Here is a 20,363-nt window from a genome sequence, read left to right as displayed (position 1 = left end):
CATAAAAATCTTTGGCATCTTCTAGAATATTTTCAACAGTTTCTCTTTAAATACTTGATTAAATACATTTTTATAATCGCCGTGTACTTCGTTTATTATTTAATTAACACTATCATTACCAGCATTGGTTGACACAAGGGCTTTGAATCCGGTTGTCACGTCAGCGATCGACCTTGGTTCAACAATGTTCACTGTCACTTTCTAAGCCCTTACAGATTGTATCTTACTTAATAATCTTTGATAGTTGGTCCTAATATAGTGTGAATTTTCACAGAATAGGTCTTATAGAAGGAGATATTGTAAAAAAATAATTTTAGTTTTCACTAATAGATGGACTGACTTGTGAAGAAGGTTAAGGTGTATTTAAATTTACACAAATCTAATCAATAAATACTTTCCCCTCTAACAAAAATTTATGCGAGTAATGAAAGATATGATAACGTATTAAGAATAGACCGTTTTGTTCAATCAAATTGCCTATTAACTTCGGAAGGCAGTTTGACACAACATATTGAAATAATAGATGATGTAACACAAACGGTCTGCCATTCAGTATGGTTATATTTGATCGATTGTTTTGTATTGGAACATAAATAAAAGAAAACCCAAAACCTTTCTATGATTGACTTCACTTAGCTTTGAGTAAAATTTTAACAAATGATTGACATGATATAATTTGATTACATAATGTTAATAAGCTAACGTTTAATTTCAAAAGAGATTTCTATTTGATAAAAGATCTTATATTCGTTAACATAAAATTTTACATAAATGAAGAGTTGTTGTTTTCACTCGAAAATCCAATTTTAAGTTAGAAGGTAGCTTAAGTGGTAGGTTGGATAACTAATTGCCAACAAAAGATGAAGTTAGATAAAAATGGATAAGATTCCCACGAAACATTGCAGTTCATACATATGAAGATAGTAACTTTTTATATAATTATGCATTTATGTGATTCAGTATCTGACGTTAATGTTGAGAGATTTCAAATAGACTGTGAGTCACACTATCTTATTAGATGAAGTAGAAAGCCAGTTTAAATCAATCTTAGAACAGACAATGAATCTGATGCCTATCATAACAGTTTAAAGAAAAGTATGTGTGGGATTAGAAAGATCTACAATAAATAACAAAAAAAACATGTAATCTTTTCGAGTCTTTTAATGCAAATCATTAAATATCCCAAGAGCTCATAAGTTTGACCTCTAGAAAAGACCAAAAAATATTTTTTAATAACTACACTGCATTCATCACCAATTGCAACAAAAGCAACTCAAAATCATTCAAACCACAAACTTCAACATCACACACAAGAACAATACGTTCAGAATATTAAACCAAAACACAATATTTCATATTAACTTCATTATAAAAACATTTCCGTACAAAGAACTTGGAGATATCATCACTTGGGTTGTTCACTGGCCACGAAACTAAAAAACTGATGAGCAATATGAATTGTTTTTGTCTATTTTTTTAAATATAGGCTTCATTAAGTAAAGCATGGTCAAGGTAGGCGAGTTATGATTTTAGCTAAATATTTTTGATGAGGTCAGTTAGTGATGCTTGTGGGAAATGATGGGCCATTTATCTCTGGGATGAACTTGAATCCATGGCAAGTATTTAGGTGTGAGTAACAGATTTATTTAAACAAAAAATAGGTTTGATTGAGACATTAAAAATCCAAAATTTTAATAACATACATTAGATTTTTTATATCAATTGTGTTGACAATCTACGCGTCTAACTAGAACCTATAATTAAATCAACTACGAACGACCCACACACACACACGTAAATACCGTCTAACCACGATCAATAGTTCTTCATTAAATCCAGCAAAAACTATACAGGAAATGATTTCGTCTACATATTGCTTCAGAGCACTCTACCCGACGTATAAATTGGTCACAAAACCAATTAAATGTCTAACAAACATCGTGTCCAATGTTCCGCATATTTTGATAATTACATGCTACACGAAACTGGTCTAATGATTAAAAAAATCAATTTGAATATAACCTCAGAGAAATGTACGCCTACCAATAAATATGTTTAACGAAATAAATAAGTGGAACTTATACTACCTTAATTTGAAGGGCTTTTAAAAGATCATGGTCTTTTTTGTACAAATGTCTTTGGAAATAAAAGTGAAGTTACAAATGAACCTGCAAGCTACGGTCCTAAATAATCTAAATCTGTTACCGGCCACGTCGCATCGTTAAGGTTGACAGGGGCAGCAAACGATTTCACGCCACAACAATAGCAGAGAAAACAAGCAAAATCAACAGAAAAATTGCAATAGCAGCATTAAGGGACATAAACGCACAATACGTGTCATAGCGAATAAATTGCCTAACACCGATATCATGGACAGAGAAACATGGGTCCACTGAAGAGTTACCTCTTGCCACTTTATCTCAAAACACAAAAATATTACATTATAATACTGCATTGTGAACGGCATTTATCAAATCAAACCCTGTGGGAGTCACAACTAATGACGTTTCTTTATGCGTTTGAACATCTGTTTTAGCTCTCCCATCGATAGCGTCATCATTAACATTTAGGAGAATAATGCCATTAGCGGTAATGTTTATTTTAGGTCCTTCTGTATCATCAGTTACAAGGCCTCTGTCGAACATCAGTCACGCGTCATCAACGTTAACAATAATTACCATTGAATGGGCGTATGTTTGCATACGTAGACGATGACTGGAGGCACCCAAAGATCTGACAATGTTACAGTTACCTTGTCTTAGACCTCCGGAGACTGTGGCACAGGTATTATGGAACAATGGGACGACCTCTACACTTATCATTAACTGACGAATATACAAAATTAAATTCTTATAATGCACGGTAATATTCTCACGCGCAACCGCGAGCGTTTTACCAAGTTTTGTATTAACCTTGGGTTTATTGAAGTTTTAAGTAGGAGAGAAAAAATTAAATAGTGCGGAAAGTCCAGTCTGAACTTAAATTGATTATAGCTACAGATGTCTTATATAGGAGATGGCCTTTAAACCAGGATCATCAGCTGTCGTATTCTTGTTGTAATTATTGAGGGCTCGGTCCAAAGTGATCCGGTTTTCTTTAAAGCAAGGTGATCGGCCAGTAATAATGTACATACAATCGACTGCCCAAAGAGACTTCCGGAATTTAATCACATGTTGGATCTATGGGCACTAAGCGTGCATCATCATAACGTCTGTGATTGAGTTACCTCTCCACACTGCTGTTTTATTCATAGGACTAGGAAATTTGTATTACAGCGAGTAATTTGCACGTCCTTTGAAATAAGCAACAAGTGTGAATCGACGTGTTATTATATAAATAATGTTCAAATCTGATTTAGTTCCCATAGCACGCAACCGCATCAGCTATGCAGAGCCTCACTTCTCAGTAGTCTGCTTATTGTTGTGCAACAATGCAATCTCACATCGATCTCAAAATGTATTGCACCTCATTTCACTCAAACCGTACTGGAAATTTCTAACTAACCCCATCTAGGCAAGTTAACAGCAATTCAACATCTAATATTGGTTTTGCACAAATGATAGTGAGGCTATGGGAAAGAAACCGCACAGCGAGATTCCCGTGATTTTCCGCCACGGATAAGATGCGTTCATAGATTTTCTGCAGTGGTTTCGCGGTCTAGCCACTGTTTATCTGTTAAGGAACTCAAATAAATCTATTGAGTAACGTAGCTAATGTTTTCTGTATGGAAGTCGTGACACTTAAACATGGAGACTGGTCGCTTTTGCCGATATAGCATCAAAACTTAACCTTCGTGTCATGGAGTTTATACATTGTTATTTTATTCGTGTGTTACTTTATTTTCATAATTAACCGATATGTATGGATTGCTAATCGTTTAATCTCCCTGTACTTTGTTAAGTAGCAACTCGTTGCTTTTAAATCCGATAAGATCTACATAAGTAACATGTTTCTTGTTCAATCAATCCAAGCCCACTTCATTGTCTACATCACACATTCGAATTTCGATTTCATAATGAGACCTTCGTTCGTCATAGTTGGTAACTGGATCATACGAATGCAATCGTAGCCCATAAACCCATTAAATTCACTTTGAATTGGTAACATGCGCCAATTGAATCATTAAAGGCTTGAACAGACGTGAATCGTGACTGACGATTATGCAAAACTCCGATTGATGACAAGAGGAAGCATGGAGATCGAAAGTGATTTGAACATTATACAGATTTTAGTAGCCCTAATTTGGCGTTCTGACATGGTTGCGATGTAATTTTTGTATTCTGATAATGTTATACAAGAGAAACGTTAAGATTAAAGTACTTTAGATGGTCTCTATGCAAATAAAATTTTAAAGCCTTTTATTTTTTTGGCACTTGAGGAGGAAAACCTTTTATCTATTCATGATCTGAAACACCAACTGGAGCTTCACAAAGATGCTCTTGACTCGCATACCACAAATAGCCCAAAGAACACAATTTTATTATTTTTTGTAAATAGACGCACGTAATATTCTGAGCATTTAAAAGCAGCCAGTGTTCCTCGGCTATTAGCATTCAGCTCATTGGCTGAACTAATCTGGATTCTAATCCCGTTGCGACATGGCGTCTACGGTATTTCCAGACACAGGTATATCTTATACGCTTAGATTATGTGCGAAACAAAGGTTTATCGCTTCCACAACATCTTTATCATGTCGACGCTGGAAATCTATGAAATGGCAACCAGCTTTAACTTCCTTAACAAAATTACTGTAATTGATGTTCAAACTAAAAGCTTTTGAATTATGATTGAAGAAATCATATTTAATATCTAGTTAAATTATCGTAATAGCAATGTTTGTAAGTGGTTGTAAACTGCAATCATCGTAATGAAAGGGTGCAATTAGGATTTATTTTTAATGTGATTGCCTAATGTGTAGGTACCAATTTATTACTAAGTTCCTCGTAATTATTCATAATGATTGACATGTATATAAAGAGCAAACAAAACATTTAGGACAGCATCGACAAGTCGACGCCACATGCTATGATGAATGCAGTTGTCACTATTCGTCTTTTGTACCGCACCGTCGCTCATGCAATAAATTTTATAGACACTTTAATATTTCGCAACTAAACAGTCAATATTCGTATGAATTTACGTTTATTGTTTGAATATTATGCATTCAACCTTGCGGTGTAATACTAAAGTTGGTTGATCGCGGACGATTCGTTTATTTTTATGATTAGGGACGAAGTACGAGTAATAAGTGATCTGTAGTGGAATGAAGACACTAGACCTTTGGCGTCGCTTTAATAATCGTAGGTTGTTCGAAGTCGTGAAGAGGAGTGATTGCCATCCGATCTCAACATCACGAAGTAACATTTGCGTTGCAAGTTGCGCAAGCGCCTCTAAATGTTTCCAATTGTTGTGTGTTCAAACTGTTGGATAATCTTTTTGGAAACTTGTATTATACAATATTTTACCTCTGAATAGAATTTATATTGCTTCATTAATATCTGAGATGCAGATTGCTTGACCTTTGACTGCCTTAAACTCTGGTCTGTGATATACGATTAGGACAAATTGAAATACTACCTTGACAACGATTATAATTTGAGTGTGTATTATCCAATAAAATCAGTTAAATAGAATAAATGAATTATGTTTACCATTGAGAAGTTTGACATTTATAAATGTTCGACGCTCTTCAATAAAACATCCATTAAATTCATGTATATCTTTTGTCAACAGTTCAAAGACTGCTGGACATCAAGAACCGACCCCGCATTCCAATTCCCGACGAGGACCCGTACAGCATCGCAAGCTCCAACGCAAATGGCTCAGGATCTAGCGGCAGCTCCGGAGGCTATGGTCACAATGGACACAACGGACACCAGAATAATGGGCATGGAGTAGTAGCCGCAACCAGGGAACAGCTGATGATGCAAATGGGCCAGAGGAGAGGTGACAAGCCTCCGAAGTTACCACCAAGGGAGAATGGGTATGGGCCCGCTGATATTCCCAAGGTACGTGGATACAAAGTGAGTTATCGATTTTGGTGACATTCTGCATGCCTTTTGCACCTTGCATGCTTAAATTGTCACGGAGTTTCAGACTGTCTGATACTTCAAACTTACAAATAGAAACACCAAGAAGATGAGAATGAACGAGAGTATGGTTCCAATTTTTTTGTAGGACAGAGATATTTATTACGTCCCATAGGAAACCAAAGATCGCACTTACTCTGTAGTTTGTGAAATAAAAAGATTTCGCCCAAAATAGCTAAAAGATTTCTGAAAACCCCCCAATTTGAAAACAAGTAGGTATTGAACTCAGATTCATTCATTCAAACATAAAAGAAGTCTAGAAAGAAAAAAGCCACTCAATAATACAGACATGGAATACAAAGTGGACTAATAAAACGATAACCAATAAAGACCCAGACGACTATAAAAACAAAATTAATCGCGAAGTCACCAGTCAGCAGACACGTGTTCCAATTTTCAATTACTTCTTTAAAAGTACCTATTGCCCATAATTTAATTTAATAAGACATGATTTACGAGGGTAGTTTCATGATTGAATAATAATAAACATGAAGAAGTTCTATCTCGATATAAAATGTAAGATGCGGTTGCGAATCGTCGAAGTAATTTCCGAAGTGAAAATTGCTTTACGAATTATTTTTTCATTGTTAAGTTGGTGCATCGAGGTGCTTTTGAGATGGCACGGCTATTTTTATTACAATAATTTACATGTAATTTTTATTACATCTCGTCTTATAATAAACACACCGCCAGCACGGTGATCTTTGTATATTTTATGTCCCTGATTATTCAGGTTTCTTTTAGTTGTTCTTTCGACTTTTGTTTCTTTTTAAGAGCAGTTTGTACATTTCCGTTGACTCCGACTGTTGGCTTTGACAAAGGTGTTCAAGAATTGTGCATGAGCTGTGGAACTACTACCGTCTTACCACAAAAACTTTTTAACGTCAGTTTAAGACTTGTCTAAAAAAATGTCAAATTATGACGTTGACATATGGTTCATTTTGGAGCCACATTTTTTTTAGACAAGTGTAAAACAGTGTTTAAAGTTTTTGTAGTAAGGCCAATAATGTTTAATTGCATTTTTCTGCGCTTGTTTTTAATTTCTAAATAGGATAAAATTTATTTTAACTCAAATGCTTTCGAGGCATTTGAAACAATCAACTTCCAAAATTGCATCAAGGAAAAAGTAAACTGAAATGAATAAGCATAAATCTCTGTTAACTCTTAATGGACATTTGACAAAGCTAAAGCATAAAACGAAACACACAATCTACTTAGTGATACAAGTACGATTTATGCAAATTGAAATTCAAAATTGTCCCCGAACGAATAAATAATGGATGACGTCTGTAATCAGAAAATCGCTCGCCAGTGAAATATGCACCGTGTCTCTTAATACGACTTTATCAATCAAGACCGAACCGGGTCTTATGTCAGCTTAAGTTCTCAAATATTCCAAAATATATCCAAAAAAGTCAAGTGCACGCAAAAGGAAAAAGGTATTTAAATTCGATCCTAAAATATCGACCACATTTTCAAATTCCAATTAAAGTAATCCTTTCTTTCATTAGTGTCATTTACACTGTCCGGTTTTAGATGTATTTTGACATAACCACCTTCCTTATTTGGTTCTTTTACATTAGCGTATTGATTTTGGTTATCGATTTAAGCATTTAGTTCTGTTATCTGCAAGTCATTTATTTTTCCGTCGCCGTCAAATTGGGTTTTTGCTACTACATAGAAGCTTTTATTATTTGAATCTGTTTATAGAAGGTTGTTTAATGGATATAGAATCGATATAATGTGTATCAAAATCGTGTTAAATTAATCAAAATCCACCATCGTCTCACCATGCAGAATCACAAAGTTCTTAGAATCTTTAAGAACCATTTGTTTGAACAGCAAAAAATATAAAATATTATTACCATGCAGGCCATTCATCACACTTCAATCTAGGGTTGTAAGGTGGCTGTCATGTACTTATCTATTCACGTCAGCGATTGATTCTTCTACCACAAAAACGTATTCATCGATCATTGCGTAAATCATAACAATTGTAAAGATACAAACATCGAATGGAGGTGAAAGTTCAATCCGATTAACGGCTGTCGGTGCCGACTCCTTGTCAGATAATTGTGGACATGCGCTATCGCAACTGTGTGGAGTGGACAATGGTCGCCCAGCGGGGAGATAACTGTGACGTATCTCACATCTCATCGCCTCCCAAGATAAATGATACGAGCGACTACATAGTATCGGCGCGTCGGCTTTACTCTTTTATTGGTTTACCTAGTCTCCTTAGCTTCTGACACCATACAAATGAACAATGTCCTTTGTGTGTCTGTTACGCTTCACTTTTATGCCTGCTAGGTGTTTATTAAGAAAATATACTGCGTGAACCGATATGTCTTGCCGGGGTGGTTTCCATAACCTTTATTTGATAAGATCCTGTTCCTATGAGTTTTATATATCATGATTCCTTGTTTTTTGATGCCATCTTTGGTTCGTTACAAGGTAAAAGATTGTACAGCGCCCACACGTTCATATTATTGCATCTGATTTTTGCATCGTGTTTTATACGTGAATTACTTGCTTTTACATGTTCTAAGGCGCAAGTTGGGTTGTTTAGTGGACATATTACAATGTAATTGCGATCTGGGTGTTCCCCTTAGGCTTAGGCGCTATCAGCCTTTCAAGTCGTCAAAAACGTTTTAGAATCTTGCTCCATTTTATTTATAATATTATTCCATGAAGACGCTATTTATCCAACTAAATAATCTTAGATTACATTTGATTGTAATATACAAGTACATTTTCACGAAGCTCATAATAATACTATTTCTAATAAATATTTGTAACAATTTGTTTCACAGCCTGATTACGATGACATCGAAGGCCACGATGGACGCGTGCCAACACAGTTCCCAAGAGGCAAATCAGATAAGGGCAAAGACAACAAGAAATACGGTAAGTGTTTCCATATGCTTCGTACTAATAAAACTTAGAACATACTACCAAACTTACATAGGGAATTGAAGGAAACGATATTGTATACCAAAACGAAATAAAAAGAAATAGTTCTTGACACAGAATAAGCCACTACTTTTCAGCTCCAAACAATTGAAACTTTAAATCTCTCCATTTAAATTAAAAGAGTCTAATTACGTTGACTACGGCCATTCATAACTTACCGGGCTTCAATTAACTTTACCATTCGCGAGAAACAAAGGGCATCAAGAAAAAACAAACAGACAAAATTCTGCATTAATTACTTGGACAGTATAAATTCTCTTCGTAGTATCACAATGTTCTGTCTTGCTGAATGGGTAATAACAGTATTTAAAAGGCAAAGATCTTGGAGGCGCCTACATTGAGACCGGGCCCAGGATTGCCTGCCGTGTTTGGTCATTACCATGCTCATAATTCTTCAGTAATGGACAAATAGGTTCAGCTGATATCAGAGGGCGGCTACTTAGTGATTTTTTCGCCGACAAATGTCTATGGCCCTTCTTTTCTATCTAAATTAAGATCTGCTGTTAGGTCTCCGTCTCCATTATTCTTTTTTTTTTCTCTTTTTTCTACATGAAAACTGTTAGTATCTATTTATATCTATAGTTCGGCCATTCAGAGAATGCGTTCCTGACACGTCGCGATTGAACTGACGACGTAACTTTGCAATGGCGTTGCAGTTACGATAAAAATATTTTTGCTGGTTGTTTACCGTTTTAACAATTGAGGAGCATTAAAACAACATTATTATATCAATAATCAATGAATGTTATTACGTCGTCAGTTCAATCGCGACGTGTCAGGAACGCATTCTCTGAATGGCCGAACTATACTAAATCTAGTCGTCGTTTATTCACTGGGAGTCAACTACCTGACATGAATTTAAAGAAACTCAATAGCATTTAATTTGACAGGACAGCACATTCGTCATTTCATTACGGCACCGCGAGTAAATTACAAAACTTTCTATTACATTTCACAAACGTCCAATGACAAAGATATTATTTACCACCAGCGATATTAGTCAAGCAATCACCGTCCTTTGCGACCAGAACTGTCTATTTGAACACGCTGCAGTTGACAATGCAATGGATTTATGAATGCGAGTTGCAATTTATACAGCCACAGTGCGAGTACTTGCAAGTGTGAACCTTTATATCAACATATCTAGCCAGATCATCATTTATAAACCCATGTCCACGCACAATGTGATTTAAAGCAATATTTATAAAATATGGAATATGGACTTAAGGTTATGGGCACAATGAACTGGATTGCTATTGATGTTTCTGTGATAAAAACTGATTTACCTACTGGCTTTTTTCTTTGATCGATATTGTCGACTTTATTGTGTTGTGTTCTGATGATAGTCGATAATATTAAATCCATCCTTTTTTATTTGCAAAATAGATATATATTTTTCCATTTATCAAATCTACGTTGGTAAAAAAATACAAAAACTTAATTCAACAAAGATTTATATTTAGCAAGACTCCACAGAAAATGCACCTTAAAATGGAATTTGTGTTTCTAAGGAACTTTTTGTTCACAAAAAGACAAGCAAGTACCTAGGTAGTGTATCAAGAGCATGGCCATACATCACAGATTACAAGGGGACACTTACTCAAACACCACAAGCACCGTCTTAAAAGGAGTAGATACTATTTAAAATATTAAGAGTTATATCGACCCGACAAAGAGGTGAAGTCTCTTTTGAAATATGAGCCCAGTTTACGTTTGAATACACTTTGGACGGTAAACTTAAACGTAAAAGGACTTTGACGTGCAAGTTCGAATTTCGGAAGTGTTATGCAAATGAATTTTGCGCATTACGTAACATAGGCTGCGTTCGGTGTTCACGGATTCCTGAGTGTCAATGTCGAGACACGTTTGACGCATACCACATACGACACGGCTGATCGGATATGACGTTTTTGGATCGCATTCGCACGTTTTAATTTGAAACCACTTGCCTTCCATTCATAAGAGGAGCTCAGTGCAGAGGTTATAAGCAGACAATGGCTCGGTGTCGCAACCGCCGGCTGGCATTTTGGCGTATCCTTGATATTTGAATCGTCGGTATTTGGAACAAGCCAGGCGTAGGATGCGGAACATGGAACAGAACGTGCATGCGTTCCGTTTTATAGACGAATGTGTGCGCAATTTCTAACATAGGAATAGGTGAACGATAACCATGTTATGTAAAGGCTCGTTTCCAGGTACTAACATGCCTATAGGCGCTTGTTGAACGTGTAATGTGATTTTAACGTAAACATGTGGTTTTATTTTGATTACAGATGATCCTTACTACTGTGGTCTGCGAGCACGCGTGCCCAACTTTGTGAAGACTAACGGCGCGAAGGTCTTGCCTTCGATGACTGAACGTCTGACTCTGAAGGAGGCTCCAGTGCCCAGCAAGCGCTACAGCGTGGCTCACGCTCACCCCGGCCCATTCCCGCCGCACATGGCGCCGTTTGCTCACGCGCCGATGCCGCCACAGGCTTTGTGGCACGCTCGCTCTTACGAGAGCGGAATCGGTGCGTACGATCGTCTACCAAGAAAAGAGAAGCTCATGTTCCAATTCTATCCGAACAGGGACAAACGGCTGCGACCCCTCGTGATCCAGCAGCCACGCTAGTGTATATACAGACTAACCCCGCACTTTAATTCCACCGCCTCAACGCGGACTCTTCGCTCCAATCTTGGTATTTAAACTTTCTGTTATATTAGACGCTTCGCTTGGTAGCACAACTCGCCTGTAAGCTTCGTTTCCTCACTTTTCATACTTCTGAGTTCATCTCTCATTTCACCAGTATCAAGAATTCACGTCTTTACTTTTTTCTTGACAGTCTTGTCAAATCGGATTCTTCTCAATTGCCAAATTTTCGAAAGCTTTGCTATCATCCTTAGATGTACTTTGCAAATACACTAGGTGTCCAGACTAGGCAGCAGAATTTTAGACTTCGCAAAATGTTTTCAGCATCGCGTTGTTGTACCCCGTTTTCAAGGTCGTATTGTAACTAAACCAATTAGTCCGTCTGTTAATATTAACATACCCTGTTGCTTATCCTTAAATGTTTGTAACATCTCCACTAACTCCGCTGAGTGTAAGTCGTAAGTTAGCCTAGAACAACTGAATTTCCTCAATAAGTTGATAGAAGTAATGCCGAACAGCCTAGACCTGGCAAGCAGACACTGAAACAACATTAATGAGATACCTAAGAGTATTCAGCCATCTAAAACATGGATGTCGATGTTTATTGCAGACGGAGAGCAGCACTATGATCCATACGCGTTGTACGGACGGTTGCCCATGCCTGGGCGTGGCTTCCCCCCACCACCAGCACCTCACGCGCGTCACATGTTCATTGGAGAGTGGGACTAGAGTGCGAACCAACTGACACCTGGCAACTTAATCTAGACATAAGCAAAGGATACTGTCAAATCGATATAGAGAAATATCAGTACATTTTGGTACGATTTGTATGTAGACGATTTATTCAATCTTTTCAAATGAAGTAACGAATCATGTAACCAAAGATTGAAATGTAATTTAACTGGTTTTAGGGTGCATGAAGATAGGTATGAAATTAAGAATCGATGTGGCAGTATCTTTGAAATATATTATTCTTTATTGTTGTAAATATTCAAAGATTTGTAAAATAAAATGAATTTAAAAATTGTGTTTACATCAATGACGCAGTTGTTTATTTTTGTATGTGGAGCAAGAGATTTGCGTTATGGTATTGCGAATATTATCGAGATTTCTAGTATACATCAATATGTAATCCTATAATCAACGTATTATGTCTAAGTATTAAGTATAGCATATAGTAATCGAGTTTACCAACACGTTAGTAGTAAAGTATTTAGCTGAATATTGTAAAAATTTAGCGTAATTAATTAAACCAATAAGTTAACTTTCACTGCCAATGTTTAACGATTTGCGTGTTCAATGTCATCACAATTGTCTTGTCGTTAAAGTATTTTCTCTTTTTTATTTTAATTTTTAAGTGGCAATCCTAGTCAAAACAGGGTTGGGAAAATTTAAAACAATTAGGGATTTTGAAATATTATTGCTATTGTAATTATTGCAATTTTCAAAAAGTTAAGATGGTTTTTTAGATGTGCTGTTTTCAAACATTTCATTTTATTGTATCGAACAAAGTGACTGCAATATTTATTTTAATTGAAGAACAAAATGCTATATTAGTATACGAACAATAATTTTCGCCCTTCGAAACATCACATATTGTTAATATAATATTATTTGTAATTGGCATGTAAATTGCATATTTTTAAATTCGACATGTAGGAATAAGTTAGGAATTCAATTATAGTTTTAATTAATACTTTTGTAAATATCTCTCTTCTTTAATATCATATTAAGGTCTATATCCACGTATTTCCTGATATATTTCCCAATACTCAATTTATCATAATATTAATTATGATCTAGTTTTGTACAACTACGTTGACAATTTAAATGTAATTTATTGTCACAATTAATTTTAAGGTTTTAATATTTTTTGTATATTTAGATACGTTTTGTATTGGTAGCACATTAAGTGTTATATTTTAACTGATAAACTCATACATTAAAATATTATATTCTTTGGAAAAACTGTGTTCTATAGAGACACAGTTCTTTTTACCATATCTTATTTTATTTGCTTCAAAAACTGAATTGTAGCTTCAAAAATTCGGAGGTGCTACACAGGTTACCATAAAATATTGTATCTTATGCATTATTGTAGATAATTATAATGATACTTTAAGATGAGAATATACACGTGAAACTATAGTATTTTTCCAAATCAAAGACGGTGATAGAGGAAAATGGAATACGCTGAGTAAAGTAAATGTATTAAAAATATGTTCTGTAAATGTAACTTTTTATACAAAACAAGATCATGAAACTGTCAATTTACTTATTGATAATTGCAATTAGATAAGTAAAGCATTTTTAAAGAAAAATGTTATGATAAAAGGGTCGAATGACTCTGGCAAAATGTAAAATACTGCTGCTATTACGAATTTAAGTAATATAACATCAACATCCACTTGTATTGTGTAGCATTGGGTGTTGGTTATCGAGTAACCTATCATAAGGAAGAACGTTTATGAGTAAATATACAATTATTTTAATAAAACATTCGTTTCATTCTCTCTTTCACATATATGAAGAATAAACCAAGTAAAGGCAATTTTGTACACTATTATATACACCATTTCATAACTACATAAAGGTATATAAGGATATCCATAGGGGAAGTTTATAAAACAGTGACTAAAACAAAAGAAGAAATAAGTGTGACGTCAGATGTACATAAATTAAGATAACGGGCATCAGCCCATTATATCAAGACACTCACCGTTACGTTGGATCTATCACTGACATGTCTACTATATGCTTTTGTTATGACTAAGGCATTTTATATTCTCCAGCGCCTATCCATTTCTTAATCAAATACTTAATATACTTTCTAGCTTCTTTCAACTCTTCGGGATCCCTAGGTCTATCCGAAAACAAGTCCCTACAGTGTGAGGATAAAGGTATGATTTTAGCTGGGGCTTCATATGAAACATCTTCTAAAACTCCAAGCCTATGCCACGGATCTAAGTCACCATTAACAAAAACTACATTCGTTACATTAGGTTGCAAACCACCATACAATTCATTAGAACGTTCAATACCTTCATCAATTCTTTTTTCGTCAAATTTTTCACCATAAGTTTTAGTACATAAACTGTAAAACAGGTCTGTATGTATATTATCCGTAAAAGGCTGATTCTCTGAAGCAGTGGTCATAAAGTAACCAAATTCTGTACAAGTTTGGTAAGTCCACGACATAACCCAGTCTACGTCTCGCATAGCCTCCACCATTGCATCAAAATCGTAATCAAAACAATTATTCCTTTCGCTCCACAAATCCGTTTCATCATCTTTAGCTGAGAATACTTTTGAATAAGTTATTATTTCATCACATAATTTTTTTATACTCTCAGGACTTCCATATTGAGCTTCATACATAAATTCAGAAGCTTTATCGAGGAAAAACAGCTGTTTGTTCTCTGGTTTGCTCATGTCTGTGTTGTTACAAATCTGTTCTTCTTCTTTTAGCTGAGCAATACCGGAATCGGTTTTGAATAATTCATCATACCTTTTGAATACTTCAACAATTTTGTCATAACATCCAGACGTCCCTTGTTGTTCGAAGTCATCACTCACATTTTCTAGGTATTCGTAGAAATCCTTTTTGGCTAAAACTGGAGCACTACTGGATATAGCAGCATCAACTAAATCCGGGTACAGAAGTCTCATCCAAACCGCTAAGTTGCCTGCGTAAGACCCTCCTACCACAACAACTTTAGATTCTTTATACTCAGGTGACATTTTAATCGTTTCAAGTAGTTTTGCTACATCTGCAAGAGCTTGTCTGGAGCTGAGGTAAGCTAAGGTTTCTGTATTGATGTTTTTAAAAGGCTTACTTTTCCCGTAATATCTGTGTTCTGATAGAAACATAGCTCCTTTTGTTTCTTTTGCTAAATCATACATTATGCCGGTTCGAAGAAACCATTCACTAGCTTCACCTTCACCGTTGATGAACAGGTATATGGGTCCTTTGTTTCTCCATAAGTCCAGTCTTTCGAAGTACCTCATCTTCCACGTACGGGATTCATTACTATCGAAGTGGTCTAACGGTTGTTCAATCCAGTTTGTCTCAATATCAGGCGCATCAAACAAATTTAATGAAGTATTCAGTTCTTTGATGAAGAATCGATATCCATTGCTGAGGCCGTTTAATCCAAAACTGGTTGAGGAGTGGAAGCAAGATGATAATATTATTGCAAGTTCAGCAAAATACATTTTATTTAAGATCCGTTGGGCCTACCAAAAGACTGATGCTGAATGAATACCTACTGAATTTTGTAGGCTCTGAGCACGAGTGTTAGTAATTGCTAGTTATTTGGAACGAACGTCATACATATTTAAACTATCAGTTAAAGTAGGCTCATATGCGGGTGATTAATACAAAAGTTTGTCACGCAACGTTATTCTGGATAGGTTCCATTACGCAGATAGGTACACATCTAAATACTAATGTTTTCCTTCTCTTTTTGAAGTGATAATTAGCACTAGTTGAATAATAAAGTGAGGATTTTTTTTCTATTTACAAGAAAAATGGAACAAATAGATGTTCATCATGAAACTTATGCAATTATTTAATTATCCGGTCACCTAAAAAGAAAACTATTCTTAGCGACATTTTAGTAGGTAATGCTTTTCTTCAATGACTAATTTATGATTTGGTTAAAAACTTTAAACATCACAAGTGTGTCAGTACGAAAGACTGGCTGGCACAACAACAAAAAATAAAGCGGTTGTCACTGTCTCGTTTCCATGGCAACGCATATCAACAACAAATCTAATGCGCCGGTCGACAATTTGAGACACTTGACCCTGTTTTATGTGAAAAAAATAATTAATTACTTGGCATTATTATGGATTTTTCTGAGGGAAGCGCGGGGGGGAAACGGCCAGACGCCCCTCGGCCGGTTTCTAGACGGGGTTACCGAGAGTACACGAACACAGGCTCAGCTGTGTCTAGGTGAGCGTATTACTGATTATTTTGTGTATGTTTTATAAGTGCGTCGCATATACGTGCACGTTAGCTCATGTGGTGTGAAGTGCGTTAGTTTCTGTTGCTTTTGCGTAATTTCGCGAAGCGTGGTTGACATTTTCCTGGGCTTCCATATCGGCACTGATAAAGCCGGTAGTAATGTGTTTTGATAGCTAATTAACTAGTGTAAAATTCCATGACAATAGCTTTGAATCCTCTTAAAGGTCTGCAATTTTAGTTTGCTCTAGTATGTCACATAGTATCTACAATACATAAAGGTTCATTGATAAAATAATAGAAAAAATAAATGGTTTGAATACTTTCTTGGCAGATAGCCAGTTACTATGCGCCTGTGTTTTGTCAAGTTTGTTAGTGCAAAAAGAGAATACTTCCTAGCTTAATAGGTGTCAACGTTTTAGAAGCAGCACGATGAGGCCGACATCAGCATACAGAGGCAGTACAGCATCACGGCTGTCCACGGCAGGGTTCGGACCAGCACCTCCGACAGCCAGCAGGCAGCCTACAGCGATGACTGGATTTTCAATGGTAAGATATGAATCTGGTTTGATAATGGTTATGGCACCATGTTTAATGGGGTTTCTACGGTACCTAAGCTACGCGATAATTTCGGGTAAAGTTCTAAGAGATTTTACGTTGTTGATTTCTAACACTTACGCGAATATTAGCCATGTAATTCAAACTACATTCAGCCATAATTATGTCTCAATAAAACTATTGCCTTCTAGATCGACAGACCAATAACACAGCAAGGAATATCAGGGCTTCGAACTGGCACCGCCCGAGGGTTCCGTACGCGCCAACTGCAAGACAAACGGTACTGGGAAGAGCTGATGCAAGTCAAAGTGAGGGAGATGAAGGCAGAGATAGCCAGGCTTAGTGAGCAGGCCGATGCAGGAGAAAGAGAGAGATCCGCTAAGAAACACTATGAGAAGAGAGTAAGGGAGTTAGCATTGGAATTGACTGGTAAGATACAAGAGATAGATTTTTAATAAGGGCTACCAAGATAGGTGTCAATCTTATGATAAATGACTATGGTATCATTCCAGATTTACAAGGACGTCTAGCAGATTATAACACAGCAATACGTATAGCCAATGGAGAGGCTAACAAACAGTCAGTAGAAGAACAGACGAGAGAACTAGAATTAAGCAATCAGAAGATGCAAGAAGAAGTAGAACAAGTTTTCATGGAGAAACAGAGGAAAGAGAATCAGCTGCGGCAACTGAGGGAACAAATGGATAAGGTAATTGTAACTAGATATAGATCAGTAGTTCTAGAAGTCCAAAACTCTGGGAAAACAACCCTTTTTAATCATATTGAAATAACTAAATTGAATGTCAACATCGAAATTGCAGGAACAATCAACCATAACAAAGTTGCTAGCAGAAATGACACAAGAGCAAAAAGATGAATACAATGAGTTAGAAGCAACTGCTGCCGCTCTGAGAGAGGAGGTTGAGCAAGCGAGAACGCAGATCGATCATCTTAATAGAGAGAAAGACGAATTTAGTAAAGAGATATCTGGATCTCAAGTAAGTTAATTAACATAAACAGAAAACCAAAATGCCTCTGAAAAATATTTAGAAACATACCTAACGTTTTTGTATGTGATCATTTATAATATCATATTTATTTACAATTTCATTCACAGATAAAGGTTCATCTGTTAGAGTTGCATCGTCGACTAGTCGCAGCTGAAGAAAAACGTGACAACATGAAAAATGAAATGAACAACCGATTGGACCCGCAAGAAGAGCGCGAGAAACTTTTGCTTCAGGTAAACACCTTAAATGGTTCAACCAAGCTTAAATCTCAAAACACAGAAACGAAAGTCAAATCGAAAGAACAAGACAAACAGTTTTACCATGATAGATTACGTTGCTTTCAGGTTCGTGAAGACAATGCCGCAATTGCGTCACTCGACAGTAACGCAGCGAATTTAAAAGAACAAATTAAGAAAGTACAAGAACTAATTGAGCAAGCTGAACAGGTAAGTACAATATTCACATTCGTACATATGATTTCAAAGAAACTCAACAGGTTTTCTTAGCCAATACGAGTAAAACAATACTAAATGATGTAAAACTGCATTTTCAGGATCTAGAAGAAGGAAATTCTGAACGCCATCAGAAATACCGAGAACTGAAGAAAAGGGAAGAAACAATGGACACATTCATGGCCACATACGAAGAAAATCTCAAAAAGGAACAAGAAAAGATCGAACAATTAGAGAAAGATATCGTCTTCGCTTTAGAACATAGTAGTTCTAACATAGACTTGGATTTGAGTGAGATAGATTCGTTAAAACAGAAAGAAGGGTACACATCTCAGTATGATGATACCAAAAAATCTGCAGATATTTTGATAAAGGACTATGAGAGGTTCCAAGCCAATTTGAAAAAGGTAAAATGCCTGCCTTTGAAATTGAATACAGTTGATGTAGGTATTATAATACTTTCTTGTATGTTGTAACAGGCAGAAGCAACAAGAGAGCGATTAGCAACTGAGCTACAAACGTTACCAGAGAAGACCAAAGTAATGCAAGAGGAACTAGTAACATTGTCAGATTTGGAGAAACTACGGGACGAAGGTACGAATGTAAATACAGGAACTTTCATTAAGATCACAAAACAATACAACAAGTATCCGTGTTCATCAGAATGTTCCTGAAATTCAGTAAGTTCACCAATAATCTGTAAATAATCCTCAAATGATTTTCAATTTCAGGTGAAGAGCAGAAGAAAGGTTTAGAAACTGAGATGCAACAGCTCAGGGAGAAGTTAGCCCCCACTGAAAGCGCAGTGCAAGAAGCATTGGCTAAACTGAAGAAATTGCAGGTCAGCCAACTTATTTACATAGCTCTTCAATCTTTCATTATTTTTTTAATAAATCACATGACTGTACAGTACAACCTTCTTCTATATTTTATACTCCAGATCTCTCTCCATTGAATCAAATGAGTCCGACATTCTTTTCCAACGCCCTCAAATAAAAGTCCATTTATTCTTTCAGGCCAGTCTCGACGGAAATGAAATGTACGCAAAGCTGAACGCTTTAGAAGACCAGCTAGCTCAACTGGAGAATAGAAAGACCGTGCTAGAAGAAGATATAGCCTCTATCACTCTAAAGGCCGACTATGAACCTTTAAAAAAACAGGCCATGGAGGAATTGGCAGCGCTGAATAGAAAGATAAAAGAGGACTTGAATAGTGTTAAATCTTATTGATAAAGTGTTGTAAATGAAGAATAAATGTTTCATGAATAGTTTATGTTGTTTTAAAAGTAATAGGTATGCTATGAACGCCACATACTTATTAGTACCTAAGTTAAAGGCTGTGTATGCTGCTTTCACAAAGTTTGGCGTGCCGTTTCGGGCTCCTACACAGAACTGCGATGCGGTGAGATGCAAATTCGCATACTTGAAAGTATGGTTACCGTACAAAACGGATCGCAGTTTTGTGTGGGCGCCGTTAGGGTGCGTCCACATCTGGCGAATGCGCCGCGAATGCGCAGCACGCGAGCCGATCGCGAGCTGTCCGCGAGCTGCGCGCGTGCAGTCACTGCAATAGTTCGGTGCGCCTCTTTAGCGCAACTCACGCAAGGCTCGTATAGAGCGCGCGAGCGGCGCGCGATCTGCGCGCAATCAGTTCTCGCCCTTACAGTTCCGTATATTGGCTCAG

General features: G+C 36.4%; 3 protein-coding genes across 8 annotated transcripts in view; 2 read left to right on the top strand and 1 right to left on the bottom strand.

Moving 5' to 3' along the window:
• Nucleotides 1-14,191, top strand: part of LOC124630432 — a 148,727-nt gene extending 134,536 nt beyond the window's left edge. For 3 of the 6 annotated variants that reach the window (XM_047164354.1, XM_047164368.1, XM_047164339.1), the window contains exons 7-10: nt 5,734-6,023; nt 8,903-8,996; nt 11,336-11,575; nt 12,305-14,191. In XM_047164354.1, coding sequence (XP_047020310.1) covers nt 5,734-6,023; nt 8,903-8,996; nt 11,336-11,575; nt 12,305-12,423 — 743 coding nt within the window. In that variant the 3' untranslated portion in view covers nt 12,424-14,191. Of the gene's footprint in view, nt 1-5,733; nt 6,024-8,902; nt 8,997-11,335; nt 11,744-12,304 lie in introns of all 6 variants that reach the window. The other 3 variants (XR_006984429.1, XR_006984428.1, XM_047164346.1) reach the window with 3 other exon arrangements.
• A 272-nt stretch (nt 14,192-14,463) lies between these two features.
• Nucleotides 14,464-15,909, bottom strand: LOC124629449 (putative serine protease K12H4.7). The gene has a single exon (XM_047162850.1). It carries the CDS (start codon nt 15,907-15,909, stop codon nt 14,464-14,466), a length of 1,446 nt encoding a protein of 481 aa, XP_047018806.1.
• A 1,070-nt stretch (nt 15,910-16,979) lies between these two features.
• LOC124631778 (intraflagellar transport protein 74 homolog) lies at nt 16,980-20,064 on the top strand. The gene is made up of 10 exons (XM_047166380.1): nt 16,980-17,209; nt 17,410-17,647; nt 17,731-17,927; nt 18,040-18,216; nt 18,336-18,461; nt 18,573-18,674; nt 18,782-19,087; nt 19,160-19,274; nt 19,412-19,521; nt 19,697-20,064. Exons 1-10 carry the CDS (start codon nt 17,093-17,095, stop codon nt 19,907-19,909), a joined length of 1,701 nt encoding a protein of 566 aa, XP_047022336.1. The 5' UTR covers nt 16,980-17,092; the 3' UTR covers nt 19,910-20,064.
• Nucleotides 20,065-20,363: the final 299 nt, after the last annotated feature.

This window comes from Helicoverpa zea, chromosome 1 (genome assembly GCF_022581195.2).
Source record: "Helicoverpa zea isolate HzStark_Cry1AcR chromosome 1, ilHelZeax1.1, whole genome shotgun sequence".
In the NCBI taxonomy this organism is placed as follows: Eukaryota; Metazoa; Arthropoda; class Insecta; order Lepidoptera; family Noctuidae; genus Helicoverpa; species Helicoverpa zea.
The sequence above is the reverse complement of the archived record's forward strand: the minus strand, read 5'-3'. Positions and strand labels throughout refer to the sequence as shown.

Bases quoted from the DNA above. Each gene is read 5' to 3' on its own strand.
- LOC124629449 (XM_047162850.1), bottom strand. From the start codon at position 15,909: ATGTATTTTGCTGAACTTGCAATAATATTATCATCTTGCTTCCACTCC.
- LOC124631778 (XM_047166380.1), top strand. From the start codon at position 17,093: ATGAGGCCGACATCAGCATACAGAGGCAGTACAGCATCACGGCTGTCC. The intron at 18,217-18,335 runs GTAAGTTAATTA...TTTCATTCACAG, and splicing joins AAGAGATATCTGGATCTCAA to ATAAAGGTTCATCTGTTAGA. The intron at 18,675-18,781 runs GTAAGTACAATA...CTGCATTTTCAG, and splicing joins TAATTGAGCAAGCTGAACAG to GATCTAGAAGAAGGAAATTC.